This window comes from Anas platyrhynchos, chromosome 3 (genome assembly GCF_047663525.1).
Source record: "Anas platyrhynchos isolate ZD024472 breed Pekin duck chromosome 3, IASCAAS_PekinDuck_T2T, whole genome shotgun sequence".
Taxonomy (NCBI): Eukaryota; Metazoa; Chordata; class Aves; order Anseriformes; family Anatidae; genus Anas; species Anas platyrhynchos.
Window position 1 is genome coordinate 9,162,271 of NC_092589.1, and position 19,371 is coordinate 9,181,641.

The window sequence follows — 19,371 nt, forward strand, 5'->3', positions numbered from 1 at the left end:
AATAGGGAGCTAACACAGCTGAGATAGATGTGCACGCTTAACTTTACGCGTGTGAGTCATCATGGCGAGCCCAAGCTTCAGGCTAATTTCTGACATGTCATGTATGATATTGCAGCATTACCTCCGTAACAAGGGGACTTAGGAATTCATGGCATCTCTCCTACCAGCACAACAGCTGGTGCCAAGTAGTTTTATTACAAAGACTTTTGTAAATCAAAATCCAAGCATTTACCTATTTCAGTATGGTTTAACTGTGATTTTAGCAATTTCCAGACAAAGAAAAATACAGCTTTATGAAATGTCCTCTCGGGATTGGATATTTTGCAATGTAATTTACAATCTGTACCTTTATCCTCACACGGCTCTGTGGCTTCTGATGATGATAGGCTGGCTACAGCTGAAGGTTTTGTCTCATCTATAAGAACCAAGGAAATGAAAGAGACGTTATTCATTAGAAGGCAAAATGATGAACTGGTTTACTGAAAAAAAAAAAAAAAAGGCATTACACCTTATCTGAGGCACGATACTATACTTGAATTTGATTTTCTGGGCTTCCATCCATTCACATTGTATTCACTGGCCATTACTGGTCTGATTGTCTTCCCTAAGCCAGGGGTAAACTTACATTACAGTACTGCCAGTTCAAGTCCATATTTCAATTTCCCATAATAGAGAGAGAGGAACAGCTATCAATTTCATGAATAGGCTGCTGTTGCTTTTTGCTTTGAGATTCCTTTTTTCATTTAATCCATCTATTTTGAGAAAAAAACAATTAAGCCATTCTTTAACTTTAATCATGTCCTTGAATCCCATTGGAATCAAAATGATTAAATGCAAACGCTTTCCTGAAAACAGAAGCTTTCCTGAATCAGGCCCGAAATTTACCAAGTCCCTGAAAATCTGTGGTGCATAGATGTTGAATGTCAAAGCACACTGCTAAAACCATGATCTTTAATAGATTAAATTAGTAATTAGTACCTGAATTTAACAGACTTTTTTCTCCTTCACTGTTGCTTTTTCTGGGCATTTTTTTTTGTAATCTAAAACCTTTGGAAACCTGCTTTCATTTTTATTCTTTCTTTTCTTTCACTGGACTTGCCTCTGGTGATTCTGACCCTCTCCTACACCCCACAATATAGTCATTGAGTGTTTTTAACAAGCTTAAAACAAGAGCTCTGAACCACCTGCCATTTTGTTTTCCACATCTTAACTGTGAAGTTCACTGATGATAGGATAGAGGGCAGATTATTAAAAAAAAAACAGCAATGTAATATCTGAAATATTTTAGGCCAGACTTTGTATGCTATAACTGGCTTTTTCATGTACTATGTAATAAGAACATATAAATCTTTATGTAATGGACTGGCTTAGACAACAGTTTCTATTTTTTTTCTCGAACATTTTCTTTTAAGATATTAAAGTAATGATTTGTGATTTGTCACACTCAGATGAAGGTTATGCCTTTTAGTTTAGAAAACACAAATAAGAACTTGAACATTTGAAGAGATTGCTCCTTACAATTATCTTTCATGGCGTTTAGAACTGTTTTAGCCATACAACCATGTATCTTAGAATATTGGGTCATTTCCTACCGCCAGTGAAGGGAACACAAGCAGCAACCCTAGAAATTCCTGATGATGTTTTGTCTCCCCAGTTGAGGAATGTGGAAAGTGGCAGCAATTCATCAGCTGAACATTACTCACTTGAGGTAATTGTTCACCTCTCTGTTCTTATCAGTAGGTGAACCAGTAGCGATAAATGTTAAGTCAAATAATTTTTTTCTGTAACGCTGTGTGCTTGTGTCTGAGGAGGTGATTCATGTGTAGGAACAATGCTGTCTTTAGGTGAGTTCCTGCAATATGACATTTTCTGGATCTGGGACTTAAAAAGTCTCGATCCTTTCTTTGACACTCTTCATGAGAGTAACAAAACATGACTACCAATATGAGATAGCACGAGAGCATACACGGTATCTCTGATAAACCAGGTCTGACAGCTACTAACATAACAAGTCATAATGACAGTTTTGGAAAAGAAAGAAAAAAAAAAGAAAAAAAAAACACAATGCATTTAACACACCTCCAGCAGCAAAGTAATAATTAAGAGATGTGCATTCCCCTCACTTCTCTGGGGAAAAATGAAACGTATCACAATCACTCCAGCTGTTTTGCAAATCAAAACACCAAGGAAATATACATACCATCAGAGTCAATATAGTTGACAAGTACAATGGGCTATATTTGGCATCTATAGACAGTAACATAACTGAGTTTAACAGGAATCTCTGCAGCTGGAGTAATCCTGAGCTAGGAGCCAAGCATTATGTGGTACAGTTAAAAGCTCTGCATTGTTTGAGCAAAGAGATCACCCTGCCTAGCAAGAGATTAAAACAGACCCTGGATTCAGACAGGTCAACTCCTTCCACACTTCTGCCCGACCAGCATAACAGTAAAAATCCAGGAAAGGAAACATCCTTCAGCGTGTACAAAATACCCCAGTATGTTTATCCTGGGGAGGATAAAGGGCCCCAGTCCAAAGCTACAGTGCTGTGTGACTGTGTCCTCACCTCGCACTGCGTGCCACGCGTGGGGATGTAAAGAAGCAGAGATGAAGGCAACCCAAAATACAGAGGGACTTCAAGTACTTGAGGCCACCAGCATCAGCTGCTAACACACGGCTGCAGAAGACTGCCCAGGGGAGTGCAGGGAGAAATGCTGTGCTACCACACGCATGGTGCTCACCGTGTGGGACAAACAAGGGGCCCCATCAAATGAGCTCCTCTTCTGGAAGGAGCCAAGATATAGTATGCAAAACAGATCAGACAAGGCTCCAGGCTTCCTATTTTTTTCTGCTGCATTTACTGGCTGGCCTTCTTCAGCTCAGTTTTCCACATATTTATAACAATCTTTAAGTCTGATTAAAAAGATATCTCTCTATAAAAATCTTTCATGCTCTGTGAATTAAGGTGGCATCCTGCACTACTATGAGCAAAAAATAACCAGGAAACATATTGTATTGCAGGTAATGCTACGAAAAGAAATCCTAGGAAAGAACGGTATTTACAGGCATTTTGATTGCTACATCAGCTCTGTTGATAGCTGCTTAATTCTTAAGTCTTTTGCATTGAACAGAGTTGGGCACGATGGAAAATATAACTAGAAATGGAAGAAATATAGAAAAACATCTATTGCAAACATGGAATGACATTGCATTTTAAAATACTGAACTTGCTACGTTGTAATATGTAATTTATAATCATGCCATCTGCAAAATCCACTGCTCGTGAACTCTGGCATTTGTTCACAGTTTATATAATGTCTTTCTGTATGGATTTAAATCTTCATAACCCCAGAGACTTGTGTAGACAATTTATTGAAACCTGAAAACTTCAGAATTATGGTTCTCCGTACAGACAGACTGCTTCCACCTTTCCCAAATTTCTCCCCTGCCCCATGCTCCTTCCCCTCCTTCCCCCCTGTCCCTCCTTTTTTGTATTGTATGCAGAGTGCTACTCTGGTGTAGACAGAGTAGTAGAAATATTTCTCTCTAGTTAGAGGATCAGGTAGAGGTAGTCCGCTTTAAAGAGGGAATGTGGGGCTGGTAGGTTAAGGAGGGAAGTCTGCATTCCTGCATTGCAATTCATTTGTTCATAATGAATGGAGTTGTGGTCTATAATTGCATGAGCTCAGAGCTAATCTAGTGAAAATCTACAAGTGTGTTCCCTCAGTAGCATTTGACGAGGATTATTGTTCCAGGGTGGATAAAACCTCAAAGTCCTTTAAGAAACTGTGCACTAACCTGCTTCTCGGCTCGGGCCCTCAGTATCTTCCATGTTTTGCTTCTCCTCTGTGCTGTTACCACCTATCGAGAAAACCACACAACAATTAGTTATGATGCATCTGTTTATTGATAACAGTAGCAGCAATATTAATTGTCACCAATGCAGCTCAAACTGCTCATTTACAGCAAGGCCCTGTGATAAAAGGGAAGAGAGGAAAAGGTAAACTGAACAAATGGCAAGCATAACCAGCTACATTTAAAAGCGTCACATTTCCAGCTGGGCAAGAGAGGTTAGATTAAAGATTTTTACCTTAGTAGGCACATGATAAATATCTGTACACAAAATAAATGTATCTTTCCCTAAACACTGTCTGCAATAGATAAAATTGTTGCTTGATCTTATTCTATTTATTTTCTAAAGATTTTTTTTTCTAGGATTATTTTCCTCCAGTAACATTTCCACAAGAGCCTTGAAGTGGCTGTGCTTCAGATTGCAGAACCTACTTTAATAGCTGTGGAAGGTAAGAGGAGGAGAGGGAGAATTGCCTGAATTTTATTTTAAAGCAAAAGGCTCAATGCCACTTAACATAAAGTATCAAAATGCATCACAAATGACTGCAAAGGAGAGGGCAAAATAAACCACAGTGAGATTGCTAGGATTTAATGCATTTTCCCCCTTTTTACATTCACATTCATTCCCAATTTTCTCCGCTACTTTGCTTTCGCATTCATTATCCATTTTCCTCCCTCCAGCACCCTTTCTGAAGGCAGGTACCAAACAGTGAATTACCACAGAGAAAAGTAATACCCTGGGGGAAGCCAGACTATGGACACCAGACCAAGCTCTCTTAACCTTCGCTTGGCCTGCTCAGAAACGTATTGGGAAATGTGTACTTGCAGTGATGGAGAACACTCTTTTAGCTTCATAACAACATCAGAGGCTGCCGTGCAGCAGTCTGGATCAGATGCGATGGCTGTGCTCCCTCTCTTCCAGCATGGCGAGAAAGACGGCGAGGAGCAGCTGACTACCAGCCCTAATGAGGCATTTGAAAAACTGACTGCTGAGCATATACGCTGGGAGAAAGGAAATTCATTCCCGGGCCTGTAAATGGTTTGATAATGATACGCATATTTTTTGCTGTGATCTTTTCTGGCTCCTGGGTTTTTCTGATTACAGCTTCTCTAAAGCAGCACGGTTGAAGTTCTTCGCGCTGCCACCTTGCTTTTACTTAACACATGGTGTCTGTTGAAGAGAACAGCAGCAGCCCAAATGCAATTAGGTGGATGGAAGTAAAACAGAGAAAGTGTTTTTCAGAAGCAAGCGTGCATCTCCTGGTTGCACGCTGCACTCGGCTAAGATTTAGAGGCTGAGGTATGATGCTCGCCCTCTCTCCAGCAGGCAATACATCTCGGCATCCAGCAGATGGGACTCGTGGAGAAGCATTTCCTGGCCGGCCCTGCACAGAGCTGCTCTCAGAAGAGATGGAGCGAGAGTTTCACACCCCGCCTGCGACCAGCAAGGCAGGCAGGGAGCAGCTGATGGCCATGGCTCGGGCCTCCTGCCCGCTTGGTAGCTCTCCGCCCTGGCTTTAACCAGCCTTAACGGATGACTAGAGATTGTCGTTTCTTACGACACTAGTGGGCTCTAACCTGTAAAAAATTGCATTACATGGATGACCAAAAGGGCTTGATAAAACCAGCTGGGCTTTTCGCCCCCACTCCGTTTAAATCATTCTGCCTGTCCACGCACAATACAAGGACTGCACGCAAATTAGAAAGTTAGTCCTGCTAGAAGGCAAACTCTTCTCTCCCCCTGCCCTTTCTCTTTTAAAACACAGCTCTGGGACTTTGCAAGCTTTGCAGAAGACAATTAATAAAAAAGGAAAAAAATCCTCTATGTCACCAGGCTGTGTTTCAGAGGGATAAAGTCGTCTAGCTGGAGAGCTGTGGAAAGGAACAGTACATTCGAGACAATACTGTAACGCAATAGCACAGTGACACTTGAAAAATCTTTACCATTAAGTCAGATCAAAAGAGAATATTGCATCACTGTTAAACAAGCAGTGCCAAAACAGAAAGGATTTCATTATGGCCAAGTGCAACATGTTTCGCTTCGCACAGAAGAACTTCATATTCAGAAAAAGCAGGTCAGGCAAAAACAGTAGCTACCAATACATCACTGAAAATCATCTCAGCAATTACCTTACTGCATTCACAATGCAAAGCCACAACTCTAGATGATACTTGTTGCTACATCCATTATAATAAGCATGACTATAACCATGAGCTATTTGGCTAAAATACATTATTTAAGGGATTCATTCATATTTATTTCGAGGGACTACACCTGTTTTTAAAGTCACTTTCCCATACCCAGCTTACACCTCAAAAGAAAGCTTAACAGATCACCTCCTTCACCAGATTATCGGACAGTGCACATATTCATAAGTACATTTTGTCCATCCTAAGGCTATTATTTCACTAGGGGTTCACTGTTTAAAACTGGAATAATGGAATGGTACTTACAGCACTGTATATTGGATTCTTAACACGTTTTCCATGTAACACTTCATTTTGTTCCTCTCGAAATAAAAATGTAGAAGACTTTAAGCAGAAGTTTCACCTCTTGTACTCTGACCCAATCTAACAGACTGACTGGACTAGGACATGAGAATTAATCTTGATCAGCATATGGAAAGTACATGTTGTGCCTGCAAAGTGACTTTGCTAGAATTAGAGAAAGGGAAACACTAAAAAATTAAGAGCGGGCAAGTGATCCTGAAGGCAGTGACTCGCAGAGCAAAGGGTTAAGCTCTGCTTGGCCTGGAGAACCTCTTCATCAGGAGAAAGGGAGGAAGCAGAGTAAGAACAGACTGGTAAGAAAGCCAACTGTTGGCTGGAAAAGTGGCTAATCCCAAAGCATTTGACAAACAGTTTTTTCCTTTTTTTTTTTTTTTTAAATTCTCTTCTAATGAACCTCTCGCCGAGTGTCTTCTACTGTAGAGGCTTTCTGTAATTATTGCTCTCCATTGGAGCTGGGTGCCGAGAAAATGGGAAGGCTTTAAGTAGCACAAGCTCAAGGCAAAGAACTGAAAACATATTTTAGAAGAGAAGCAAGCCCGTTTTTCACCATATTTTTATTCACCCCTGCTCTCCTTTTCTCCAGGCAGGAAAGCCAGGCCCTGTGCATTTCCCTTGAGTCTTCCCCCTGACATTATTAATACTAAAGATGTCTTTTCTTACTGGATGGCTTCTATAGTGTCTGCCATCCTTCTTTTTCCACTACTGCAGCAACTGGTGATTGCATTTCCTTTAGGTGAAAACTGTCCTCGCAATATCTGCTTTTTCATTATACTGGTAATTGAACAGCAATCTGTCACTCACTCCAAAGGAGATGGAAAAAGTGGTGAATGACATGTCGTGTCATTTTAGGCCAGCAAATGTAAATGATTTTGAGCCACATCAAAAGACAAATGGGAACATCTGTTTCTGTTCCCCAGCATGGCAGTCAGATGAAAAAACAGGACTTTGAGAATTACAGTAGCTTGATACAAACAAAATAAGCACATCAGACACTAAAATACCTACTCCTGTCCATGTATATTCCTTTCCTGTGCCAAGCTGACTACTGCAAAGTAGGAGCTTGCTCTCCCCTCTTGGCCTTTTTCTTTGGGATCAGCAAGGAAATTCTCCCCAAATGATATATACCCTCATTTATATTTGGTAGCAAACAGGCTAAGCAGCAATCAATCAGCACACTCAGCAAGCTGGCAAAGCAGGCAGCACTTCTAACTAAGCTACAAAACCGGATACTCTGCGAGCGTCTGCCCACTTTATGTTAAGGAGAGGTATTTAGCATGCACAGTGATATGCCAGCTGCAGGAGCAGCCCCAAAACGAAGCAGATGATATGACAAATAATAAGCCGGCAGTCAGATGGGAGAGGGCTGAGACAAGAACCCTGTGAATGTCCAGGGGACAAGCTCTCAGCAGCAGCACCAGAGCAGGTTTTAGTATTCTTCCCATTTGCTCTGCCAGAGCCCGGAGGCGCATGGCTTTTTACATCTTTCACTGCTCTTGCGACAAACATGGCAAGTCAAAAATATTAATAGTCTGCTGGCCTCTTGGCTCTTCCCATTTCAGAGCTGAATGAGTGCCAGATTCTCATACACCTACTCCTCAGCAGTCCCTTTCTTCATAACTAGTCAGAGACATTTTTAGAGCTAAGGCTACAGTCAATGTCTCAAGAACTGGTGCAAAAAGACGTTTTCCAGAAGAAAACAGAATTGCAGATAACATGCTTTTAGTCAAAGGAAGAATTTCTGCCTAACCAGTCTACTTCTACCCTTCCAACACAGAAGTTATTAATAATAAACTTATTTTCACTACGCAGAAAATAGTACACTATCAGTCACAGAGCATCTACAGTCAGAGTAAGGCTCTTTCAGACTACCTCCTCCTTCTTAGAGAAGGAATAAATGATACAGAGGGCCAACGCCTGAGGGTCGCATCTCGCTTGTCCTTCCCAGATATCTGCATCGTAACCCTGAGCACCGGCTTTGACCCTGTGACATCCTCGCATGGCTCCTGCTATCCCAGGAGCATCCCCAGTTCCCCTGGGGGCAACCAACCATGCAAATCTCCCACGGTCAGGCTGGCAAATCTCTCCCAAAGCGAGGCCACACTTCTGTGACAAATGCAAACTGGGATCTGGCAGATAAGAGATGCCACAGTTTTGATTTGTCCTTTTCACAGCACAAAAATATTGCCACAACAATCATACTAATGATGTGAAGGTTCTTCTAGGATAACAGGGAAACTAATTAATGAGAAAATTAATAATACAGACCCCAATCTTACAGCTGTTACATTCTAGGCACATGAGCAGATCTGCTGACTTCAGTGAAACTCCTAATATACGAAAAGAAAGCACACGTAGATCTGTATGTACACTCAAGATCATACAGCCTGCAACCATTTTAAGGCTGTTCCAATGGCAAAATGATATCAGACATAAAACAAAAAGCAGATACACACAAAGGCCATTATTGTAGAACCACACATGCATTAAAATGAATCATTAGGGTGGTGGCCTGAGGTTACTGAACATTTTCAGTTTGCATTTTAATTTATTTTAATTAAATTATGATTTAGGTCATTTTTAATCACTACTTGCATATAACCCCTGTAGGGTAAATTTTAGGAGGGGTAGTAAAGAATTATCTGCAGTAATTGTTTAATGGAGTTATGAGACTTATTCCCCCCTTGCCGTTTCAACAGTGTTCCTCACTGCAGACACGGACCTGAATGCTCTGCTATCAATGCACTGAGCCTTGCGAAGCTGTCAGCCTAATAAATAACAGGTTTTCATTTTCATGCGGCATTTTGTCAAGAATTGTTGGGGAGTGTGGGAAAAGAATGAGAAAACTGCAGCTCATGAGGATTATCTCAGAGGTTAAAAATAACACCATTATATTTCACTGTTTAACATCCTGAGAAATATAGGAGTCTAATCTAAAGCCCACCAAAGTCGCTAGGTGTGTTCCCCTTCCCTCTCTCCTCTGTGGATCACAAGGCAAGCAACTCAGCATCACTCTGTCTTTACTAGCTAGGGAAGAACCAGGGGACAACGTGTGGGCCAACAGCAACAGCACCAAGTGAGGTGCTTAGAAGACAGCAGCGCTCAGATTTGTCCCAACCCTCTTCATCTGTAACGTTGCTGGGAATGTTGTGCTAGGCTGGTTTCTCAATGGATGTAATTCTTCTGCGTGACACATACCGTGATTCCGATTTTGCAATGCAGGTGCCTGGCAAGAGACATCTAAAATTTCACTGCCAGAGATGCTGATCATCGCTATTTCTGACAACCCGCAACTGTGTCTGTTCAAAACAGATGAAAGCAGACATCTCCTGGAAGCCTGAGCTCTCCAAAACAACCAGAATATGGACATCATGCCCTAGACATCATAAACAGTCCATACAGAGGACAAAGATACAATTTGCACTTTGATGCAAAAAACACACAGAGTGCTGTGCAAGTGTTCCTATTCATATATTGTTATAGGGGAGAAAATTGGACAGAAACTGCTCATGTGATTTGAAGCGTGCTGAAGAGCAGCAAGCAGAGGCAGAGCTAAGAGCAGAAGGGAGGAGTCCTGACTCCCACTCCTACGGGCAGTTCTATTTACCAGAAAGAAAAAGAAAGAGACCCCATATGCGAAGGTGCATGATATGATCATAAATTTTTCATTACTATGTCAATTTACTACCTGTTCATACTTTCTTGGTGTGCCTAAGAGACTAGGTAACCAAGCACCACAGGTAAAGTGAAACATAAAAGCTCTCTCTCTTTTTTTTTTTTTTTTTTTTTTTTTTGCATACAGTTCCTGATATCATGCACTGCAGCAATGTAACAAAGTGAAGAAATTGTCAGGGAAAACATGCAGCAGATCAAGCTTGCTAAAACATCATAAAACAGGAACCAAAACAAGCCTGTTACCATTTTGCCTTAACCTTTCAGAATTAAGGGACTAACTGTCTTCTGTGCTGGACCTGAACGATCACAATGCTTTACTGTTATTCACTTAACGGTTAGAAATGAGAAAGGAGTTCCGTGACAGATGAGTCCCCTGCAGGTATGCCGGTTTGTCACTGCGTATAATTCTTCTTTGACAACATCGCATTAGTCAGTTTACTAACCTAGTATTTTGCACCTTAGCTCATCTCAGGAGAAAGAAAATCTGCTCTGATGCATGTAGTGTGAAAACAGGAATTGCAACTGTTTGCCTGGTACAGTTTACATACACATTCAGCTGGCTGCTAAAAGAAACCCGAGCATGTAAATGGTTGAGGCAACAAGACCGCGTGTCACCGACGGAGGCCAAAATGAGCTGTGTTTTCCAAGCTGCCTTGTGTGACCACTGCACAGCAATTTAATGAAAGAGTAGTAGCCACTTCAGCAATGAAAAGAATCTTCTAAGAGGGGGTTGCTCGGAGAGCAAATACGAATAAAAATACAGATAACGTCCTGTTTTTTCCCAGGTTAAGTGGAAAGTGATCACCTGATACTCCGAGAGCTGTAATCAGTCAAGACAGATGGTAGACTTCAAAACAAGAGTGAAAAAAGAAGCTATCAACCAAAGTGGATAGGGGTTAATAGCATCACTTTAAATATAACCAATCTACATTAAGGTGAAACATTTTACAGACATGTTTGATACACATGCTTCCCAGGGAATTTCATCTGTAGTACTTTATCTTAATTTAAATTTTTATTTAAGGATTTAGTTTGGTGGTAAAAAAGAACGCAGTAACTTCTAAGCTACTTTAATAAGAAGTAGCACTTTTAAGGCCGAAGAAGAGCATGTGTTTTTGAAGCATAATTATGTGTCTAGATGTTAATTTCTGGTATATTATGAGTGGAGCAGAAATTTATTGAAGAATATTACTGCCCTGTAGGATGCAAGGAAAAAATGTAGCTACAATTTCTCAAATGATAAAAGAATTGCCTGCTATAAATCAAGTAACATTTTCAAACTTAATCAGAAGTCGACTCCTGTTAATATTAATCCATACCTTAAAGAGACAGACAATCAGGTCTGAGTAGTATTAGAAAGACCATAGGAAAGATGCTTTGAACATTGTTGTGCACGCCTAAGACACCACAGCTGTTGTACATGCCTCCCCAGCATCAGGGAAGGAGCACAAGCCCCAGCACTGCTGGCTTTTGTCAGTGTGTACAATATATCCCCCACTCCATGAAGCAAGGCAGTGAGCAGCAAAGCTGCAAAAATCATGGTATAGAAAGGAGAAGCAAGAAGGGGAAGCCTTACACTAATGTCACAAGTATGGGATTAAGCTGTAAAATAAACTTTATTTTCTAGTCCCAAGACTAGTTTTTTTTTTTTTTTTGTCACTGGACAAAGGCTTTCTTGGTGAAGGGATGAGGTGTGAGAATGTCTCCTCTCTCTTGGTGAGAATCCTACCTAATCGCCATGACCTGCTGAAGCTAGGAGTTGTTGAGATAAGACGCAACTCCATTTAGCCTCATTTGTAGCGTATACTCAAATCAGAAGACTGACATCTGTAGACGCAGCATGACTGTTTGGAGTGAGGCAGGAGCTTGCTAGTGAGCCCTGACTGCTGACGCTGCCAAACATTTCAGGTGTTTGATGCTGCCCTTGAAAGCTCTGAGGTTGGTAGTGCAATGACCCCCATCAGGCAACAGAATCATCTCTACCAACTATCCTAAAGGTGATTTGTGTTCATTTTGATCCTCCTGGTTTGGATTATCCATCAAACTGTCCTCCTTTACAGCAGGAGATGAGAAAGCAGGCTAAGTTTATCCTAGATGAGCAACTCCAACACACCAGCTCCTCACACATACTCTGGGCCTCAGTTGAGGTGATCATGCGAGACCAACAGGCTATCAATCTGTCAGAAAAATCCAGTACTTCGTCCTGGGAGGAGCTGAGGAGAAAAGCTCAAGACACTTTGCAGAACTCCACTTCTGTCTTCACATCCCTCGATGGAGAACAAGTAGGATCCTGACCTTGGAAAGGCACAGAAATGACTTTTGCCACATGGATTGATTGGCTTTCTCCTGGAGGAGAAAGATCAGGCATTTATGCTGCTGTTATTGGCTGTATTAGTCATCTTTGATACGATATTGATCACCTGCAGGCCACAGGGGAATAGATGAAGCAGCTCTTGGGCAGGCTTCATTTTATATCTCCCTGAGAAATCCAGAAGGAAGGAAATGGCAAACAGCTATGCTTCTCCCAGCATCAAGAAAAACTACTGCATACCCCTCACTGTTCAGCACACATACGAGGCCATTTGGGGAGATGACGAGAAATAAGGAACATTTTAAAATTCATTAGATTGCTTTAAAAAGAGTTTGATTTTGCTTGGTAGGGATAAGTAGGATGAGAACATGTGACCTTTGGTATTCATGCTAGCTCAGGGCTGCTGTGCTGCAACGAGCACTATTTTGTTTATGTAATTACTCCATCCTTGCATTATGAAGCTATTGAAGACACACCAAGCTCAGCTTACTGCAAAAAATAATCTATTTTTCTAACCTCAGACTTGCTTGGAATTGCTTGGTCAATGAATGCACCTAACCAAGGGAAAGGCAAAATCATCACTGGCTGATTTTACGCATCCTGCAGGACTCAGGGAAAATAAATAAATAAATAAATTACACTGCATGTTTGCACATGTAAAACCTGGAATCCTGCAGGGAACCTGGCAGTGAAGAAAGTTTCTCTGTGTATCCAGCCTATCCACTTCTCCAAATACAACAACTGACAGGAGAATCTGCTATGCAGTTCACATTTGCTTTTCGCTATCAACGGTCTGAATGCAGAGAACAATATATCTAATAGCATAATAACAGACACCATTAATACTTTAGAGGTTCAGTATAAAATTGCTTTCATTAGCATGTCAAGTGTTTATTTTAGCTTACTGCAAAACAAGCTCCTTACATACAGCCACTTACTCGACTTTCCTTGATTGCGGAGAGGGTAGTAATGAAGGAGCCTACTTTCCGCGATCTTCTGTGGAGACTTTTACACGCACTGAAAAGATATTGCTCCATTACCTCCAGCCAATGAACCAGCTTGGCGTGCCGTAGAAAATATTACTGCAGAAATATTACTGAACCTGGTGGAATAGTTTTTACAAGCTGCCACGAGGGCACATGTCTCAGGGTGGTGGGAGGCTGCTAAAACAGCAAGCTGTGCTCACACTGTCTGTCTAAAAGGGCACTGACAGCTACGTAGAGGAAAAAAAATATCTGGTGCTTTCTTTGTCTCAGTGTATATTTGCTAAATATTTTATATCTAGCCATGGCACCAAGGGGAAAATATAAGTGTGTTTGGACTAGCTTTTATTGCTAAAAGCTACTTATTTTCTTTTTTCTTGATTTTTTCAAAACAAACAAACAAACAAAAAAAAGCTTTGGGTACATAAAGCATGTTAACTACTTAAAGGTTAAAACACTCTGAACACATAGCACCACGAGGAAAATTCACCAAAGTTGACCTCAGACAGAGTTTGGCTTTAGTGTGTTTTATCTGAGACCGCTTACATGCATTAGGTACCCTTTAGCAAAAAAAAAAAAAAAAAATAGAAAAAAAAAAGCACTTCCTTAAAAGTGAAGCCAAACCCCTACCTATCTAAATAAAATCATTCAGACATGCGGTCATGCGGTCCTGGTTCATGTCACGTATTCACAGCTTTCATAATTGTCAAAGCTGCACGTTAACATTACGTTCAATTAGACAAAACCAACAGCTAATAATTAGAACAACAGAAACTAAGTCCTATTCTCAGACAAATGTGTGCAAATCCCATTTACTTAAATGGAAACGACTCACAGGTGTGCTGCATTAGACTCTGGCCACTCTGCAACTTTATAGGAATTCAGTGTCTGGAGCCTAGCTGTGAGATTCCTCTTCAAAACAGAGACACAGATAATTCCACCGACATCTGATCCAGGTTCCCCCCACCACCACCTCCCCCCAGAAAACGCTTTAATTACTTTTTTTTCCCAACACAACAACTCTGAAGACTAAATTGAGACTTTCAGTCCTGAACATTATAGGCCTGATTTCTGCCTAAGGAGGAAAGGAGTCCGTCACCTGCTAGATTAAATTCTGCAGCAGTGATTATGTGTTACAGGCCTCAACTCTGCATCAGCAAAATCTACTCTGCAGCATCAAATTCAAGGAGTTCAGGCATTTTACAGCTTGAGGGTAATGCAATCATTCTATGGCCACGCTATTTACTTCACCCTTCCGACGCATTTGTTTGTATTCCACAAAGTGAACTGTAGGTCACCAGGAAAACATTGACAGGAATAGTAAACTAGGGGACTGAATTTAGTAAACCACAGAAATAGTTAGTGGAACATCAGTTCTTTTTCCAATGGAAAGAAAAGCTTACAGTTTTCTGACGCTTTTTTCCCCACTCCTCCTCCTCTTTTTTCCTTTTTTTTTTTTTTTTTTTTTTTAAGACACTGGTACAACAAAAGTTTTTAGTAGCACTCTCTCTCTCTCTATATATATAAAATAATTATTGTTTTCCCTATTTAGGAGTATGGAAAATGACACCATGATCCCACACCCCATTTAGCCTACATACAAATCGATGTGTGGTTTGTCATCACGGAATTCTCTAATCCAAACATAAAATTGGTATTTTAATTTCAGATGGGTTTAGCGCAGCATGAAAGCAAGCATGAAAGAAGACCAGTCAGGATGAGATTTCTTGGGTCCCCCCACACCTTCCAGGCGATGACAGCTATTACTTTAAGTACTTGCCATTAACAACCAGTCACAATGTTAGTGACAGGATGTTACTAGCAGTTACTTAAAGTGATAGATGTTAACATTTTTCTGCTCTTTATGACTCACACTATACCCCAGTCAGAATATTTTAGGAGCTGAAACCACAGCGCTAGGTCAAAATGATGAAGAACATGGAGCCACCGGTTGAGGTGCAGAATGAGATGTGTCAATTTAGGAACATTAGGTCAAAAAGAATCCATGATAAGGAACTGTCATGGATTAAAGATTAAGGTTCATCCTTTTAAGTGTTCCACCTAAGGGGAATTCTGCAGCATTTGGGCGTTTTGCTCTTCCACACATAGAACAGTAACGTCAAACTCTGCACTCCGAAAATTAGTCTTTGATGTTAACGTCTTTTAGCAACTCTCCCAATGAGATACACATTAGAAAAGATACCTTGATCCAATTTTAGAGTAACACAGACTGCATTTGCCTCTGTACACATGGACTAGCTGCCCTGTGAAGACTGGAGCGCAGAAAAGCGCTCTTTCCAGAGCACTGTAGGCGTAACGTTATGCATCTGTGACTTCTGACCATGGAAGGACGTAATGCACTGCATAGATTTGAAGCCATAAACACTGTAAGTGGATTGGAAAGGGATACAGCAAAATTTTCTTGTAGCGAAGGAAAGCAAGAATTATATTGTTCTGTGTATTGCTGTGGCTAGTTGATTTACCTGAGCAGCTTAAGCAACCAGAGTGACCCAAGCACTGAACAACATGCAATCATTTTCTATTATTACTTACATAAAATCAGAACAGTTTAGAGATAAAACAGCAACAATTTCCCGTTTTATATCAGCGATAATCAGTAAAAATACCATTTGTAATTCTGAATCTACCCTGAGATGAAATACACTTCAGAATTAGTGTCATGATCTAGGTGAAAAGGAACTTTCCAAGTGTGTGCAAATAACATTCTTAAATAAAAGTATTCCAGTTCTTTCGTAAGAACTCAGGATAAACTTTTCCCCCAAAATATAAAATTGATTAATAGCTCTGAAAGCTGTCAGATCACCTACCTTCAGCATTGTCTTGCATGTTCTCAGGCTTCTCTGCTTTGCACTTAGTGGGAGATGGAAGCTGGCCTTTTTGTTCCAAACCTTTAAAACATTAAAAATAAATAAATAAATAAATATTACATGTATGATTTGGAAACTGGTATTTTATCAAATTTTACTATGCATGATGCAACTGTGAGTACATTTTACCTCACCACTCTGTTCAGTGCCTGATGCCTATCTTTCTATTATGAAAATTAATTACTGCATCATCTTCTATAAAAGGATCGTAATAGCTATCTTTCAGCTTGGACTGGACTTTCCCTAACTTTCACACAAAGCAGTGAAGAAAGCTCATGCTAGAATATAATAGAATAAATAAATTAAAAAAAAATCATTTGTAGTTTTTAAAGTAATATACATTATACGGCATTTTGGAGCTGAGGAGAAATAATCTGAATGAAGTGATTTTTCCCTCTCAGTTCAATTTTCCATTCAGTGTTATAACATGGCAACAAATGAATATTGACTGAAATTAGTAATGAAATGAGAGGTAGAGAAGCAAGTCTGATAGTGAAGTAAAGTTAAGGAAATGAAAGTTTTATGAAACAGAAATGTTCAGTTTGGAAAAAAAAAAAAAAAGAAAAAAACTAAACCAAAAATCTTTCCAACCTGTTAGCCAGAAAGCAACAGGAAGACAGAGGAAAAGGAAATCCTTCTAAGCAGAAGAGTAACTGAAGCCAGTGATGTTTAAGATTTTCTGTATTTGTGGAGATTGAAGTTCACAGTATTTATAATTAGTTGGTTATGTTCTAAAAATTATGAGGTTTTCTACAGCATTTTCAGAATATCTTGTCATCTTCACATAAGCACCAAATCACATCACTGTTTGCTTGCTAAGACAGACTTCAAGGCATAAACTGGTTGCACAGAAAGTCTGTTAGCACAGAAAGGGGGCCAACCTGGAAACTAATCATAAAAAGTATTTGTAAATTAAGACGTTTAATGAAAACAAGCTCACTAATTAGAACATTCTTCAGTGTTGCTTAACCAAAGCCTGGACTGAAAGAAGAGAATGGCAGACAATTAAAACTCAATTCCTTACATATATTGAATCTATTCAGCAGAGATGGGAAAATGACTTTCTGCCACTTGACTTTCCATCAGACCTCCCAGTTCCTTATGGTCAACTGAGGGCTTGGGTGGAGGAAAAGCCTAAAGAAAATGTATTTTTGGTTTTTGCTGGAAAGAAATGAATGCAGGTAACCAGGAAACTTAGGAAAGCATACGACCTTGCTTGATCTAGCCCTATTGCCATGCTGCGATAAAGTATTATCTCAAACTAATTACCTCATTAGTAACTCGGGAAAAAAAAAATTACATGTGCATTATAAATTGCTTCATGTTGGGAATCCTCCCATCTCTTCTGCTGTCATACATACTCCATGCAATAATCTACACCGTATGTCACTGGATTTGTAACAAGCCCTCGGCAATCAGATGCCCAGTTTCTCATAGAGGAATTGGCTCTGCTAACAGCTGAGCCTTCAGTAACCTTCTCCTGACCTCCCACAACTACACACACATAGAACGGAAGTGCTAAAGGTTTCCAAACACAAGGTATGAAAGAAATGAGGAAACGGAACTTGCACTTGCAAAGGGAAGACTGTGCTCTTTTGAGAGACAAAAAGGGAGCAAATCATTGGCTCCATATGGAACCCAGGAAACATTCACTGGTTATTCTACTGTGCCTAAGTCCAAAAAGAGCTGCCACGGGTTTAGAAGCTGGCAAGAGTTTACAAGAAGTCACAGCTAAAAATGTCAACAAAAATGGAGATTTACATGTGAACAATTACATTCAATTTCACTTGCTTCATTTTAGGGAATGAATATTAAATTTCAGCCCCCAAAGTCCAAACTGAATACTGTCAAACTTGTCAAAATATTGTAAAAATTGCTTCCAGCACAGAATTTCTGTATCATTGTAGAATTCTATATAGCTCAAAGCACGAAGGGCCCTTAGTGATCAGTAAATAAGTGTTGTGCTGTAAAGCTTTGAGGTTTGGCTTGCTATCAGTAAGTAGACCTGTCCTGGTAGCACTTAACATAGGACCACGACGTTCATGTCATCACCTTGGTTCATCTGAATTTGAGATTCAAATACAATATTTTGAGGGAAACAAGAGTTTTTAAGTACTAAGCAAGTACTAAGATCAATTTATAGGCTGCTGAGAATGCAGAAGTAACCACAAGAAATACTGTGGGGGAAAAAGAAAGGCAAAAATACATGAAATACACACTTGGTCAACACTTTTAAAGGGGTTACTCAAGAGCAATAGTAATGTTCAACAACAACTTCCATACAAAAGAGAGATCCTGAAAATAACCAGGCTTTTAAAGTTTTGTTCCTTGCCAACACTCTCTCATTCCTTTAAAAAATAACTTGAATATTTATAATGGACCACATTGATGTATGGACTCTTTAGTTCTAATGCCGTTCTGCACTACCTGCTATTTTCCCTTTTTTGGTTGGCAATGATTCACATCAGGGGACTAAATCAATAGCAGTGTTTCAATCAACACTCACCCCTGTGATGATGAATTTTATCATCTAACCAATCTGTGAGACTTCCTCCAAGCTCCCAAGTCAAATGTCAATCAAGCTTAAGTGCAAGTGTCCAGCCAGGTCTTTCAGGAGTATCTGAACACATTAGATAGTACAACCAACATCTTAATTGACAGCACAAAGACGGAGAAGGAGGAGGCTCATATTCAGAGAAGTCAGAGCTGTTGCTATCTCAAAAGAAATGGTCTTTCTGCATTCTATAGAGGATCTTAAAATGCTCACAAAAGGATGTAGAGGCACTATCCCAGGAGAATAAGATTTCAATCACAATTTCACTGCTTTTTACCAGTTTTCTGTCATTTCAGAGACAGAAAAGGATTTGTGCAAGATTCAAAATAATGGCTTTTTGTTATGATTAAAACACCAAGTCTTAACCCTTTCTGCTCTACAACAGTATCCCTGTCTTTGCCCATGAGCTGAGTACCTCAAACTCTTTCTGCTTGCAAATTTCTGTTTAAAAACAGAACACCTAGGTAAGTGTCTGAACTGATCATATTCAAAGTTTTTCTGAGCATGAACATCTATCTGTAAAAAAGGTGTTCTGAGACCTAACACTAGTAGAAATTATTCTTCCTTATAGGCTAATACAGAGGGTCAACAAACCACTTA

The 19,371-nt window shown here is 40.0% G+C and overlaps 1 protein-coding gene across 8 annotated transcripts in view; it reads right to left on the reverse strand.

The window, feature by feature from the left end:
* The window catches only part of MACROD2 (mono-ADP ribosylhydrolase 2), an 862,160-nt gene that overhangs the window by 45,681 nt on the left and 797,108 nt on the right, over window positions 1-19,371 (reverse strand). For all 8 annotated transcript variants that reach the window (XM_027453320.3, XM_072035275.1, XM_027453322.3 and 5 more), the window contains 3 exons: window positions 16,158-16,238; window positions 3,799-3,861; window positions 347-415 (listed from right to left, as the gene is read on the reverse strand). In XM_027453320.3, coding sequence (XP_027309121.2) covers window positions 347-415; window positions 3,799-3,861; window positions 16,158-16,238 — 213 coding nt within the window. The remainder of the gene's footprint in view (window positions 1-346; window positions 416-3,798; window positions 3,862-16,157; window positions 16,239-19,371) is intronic.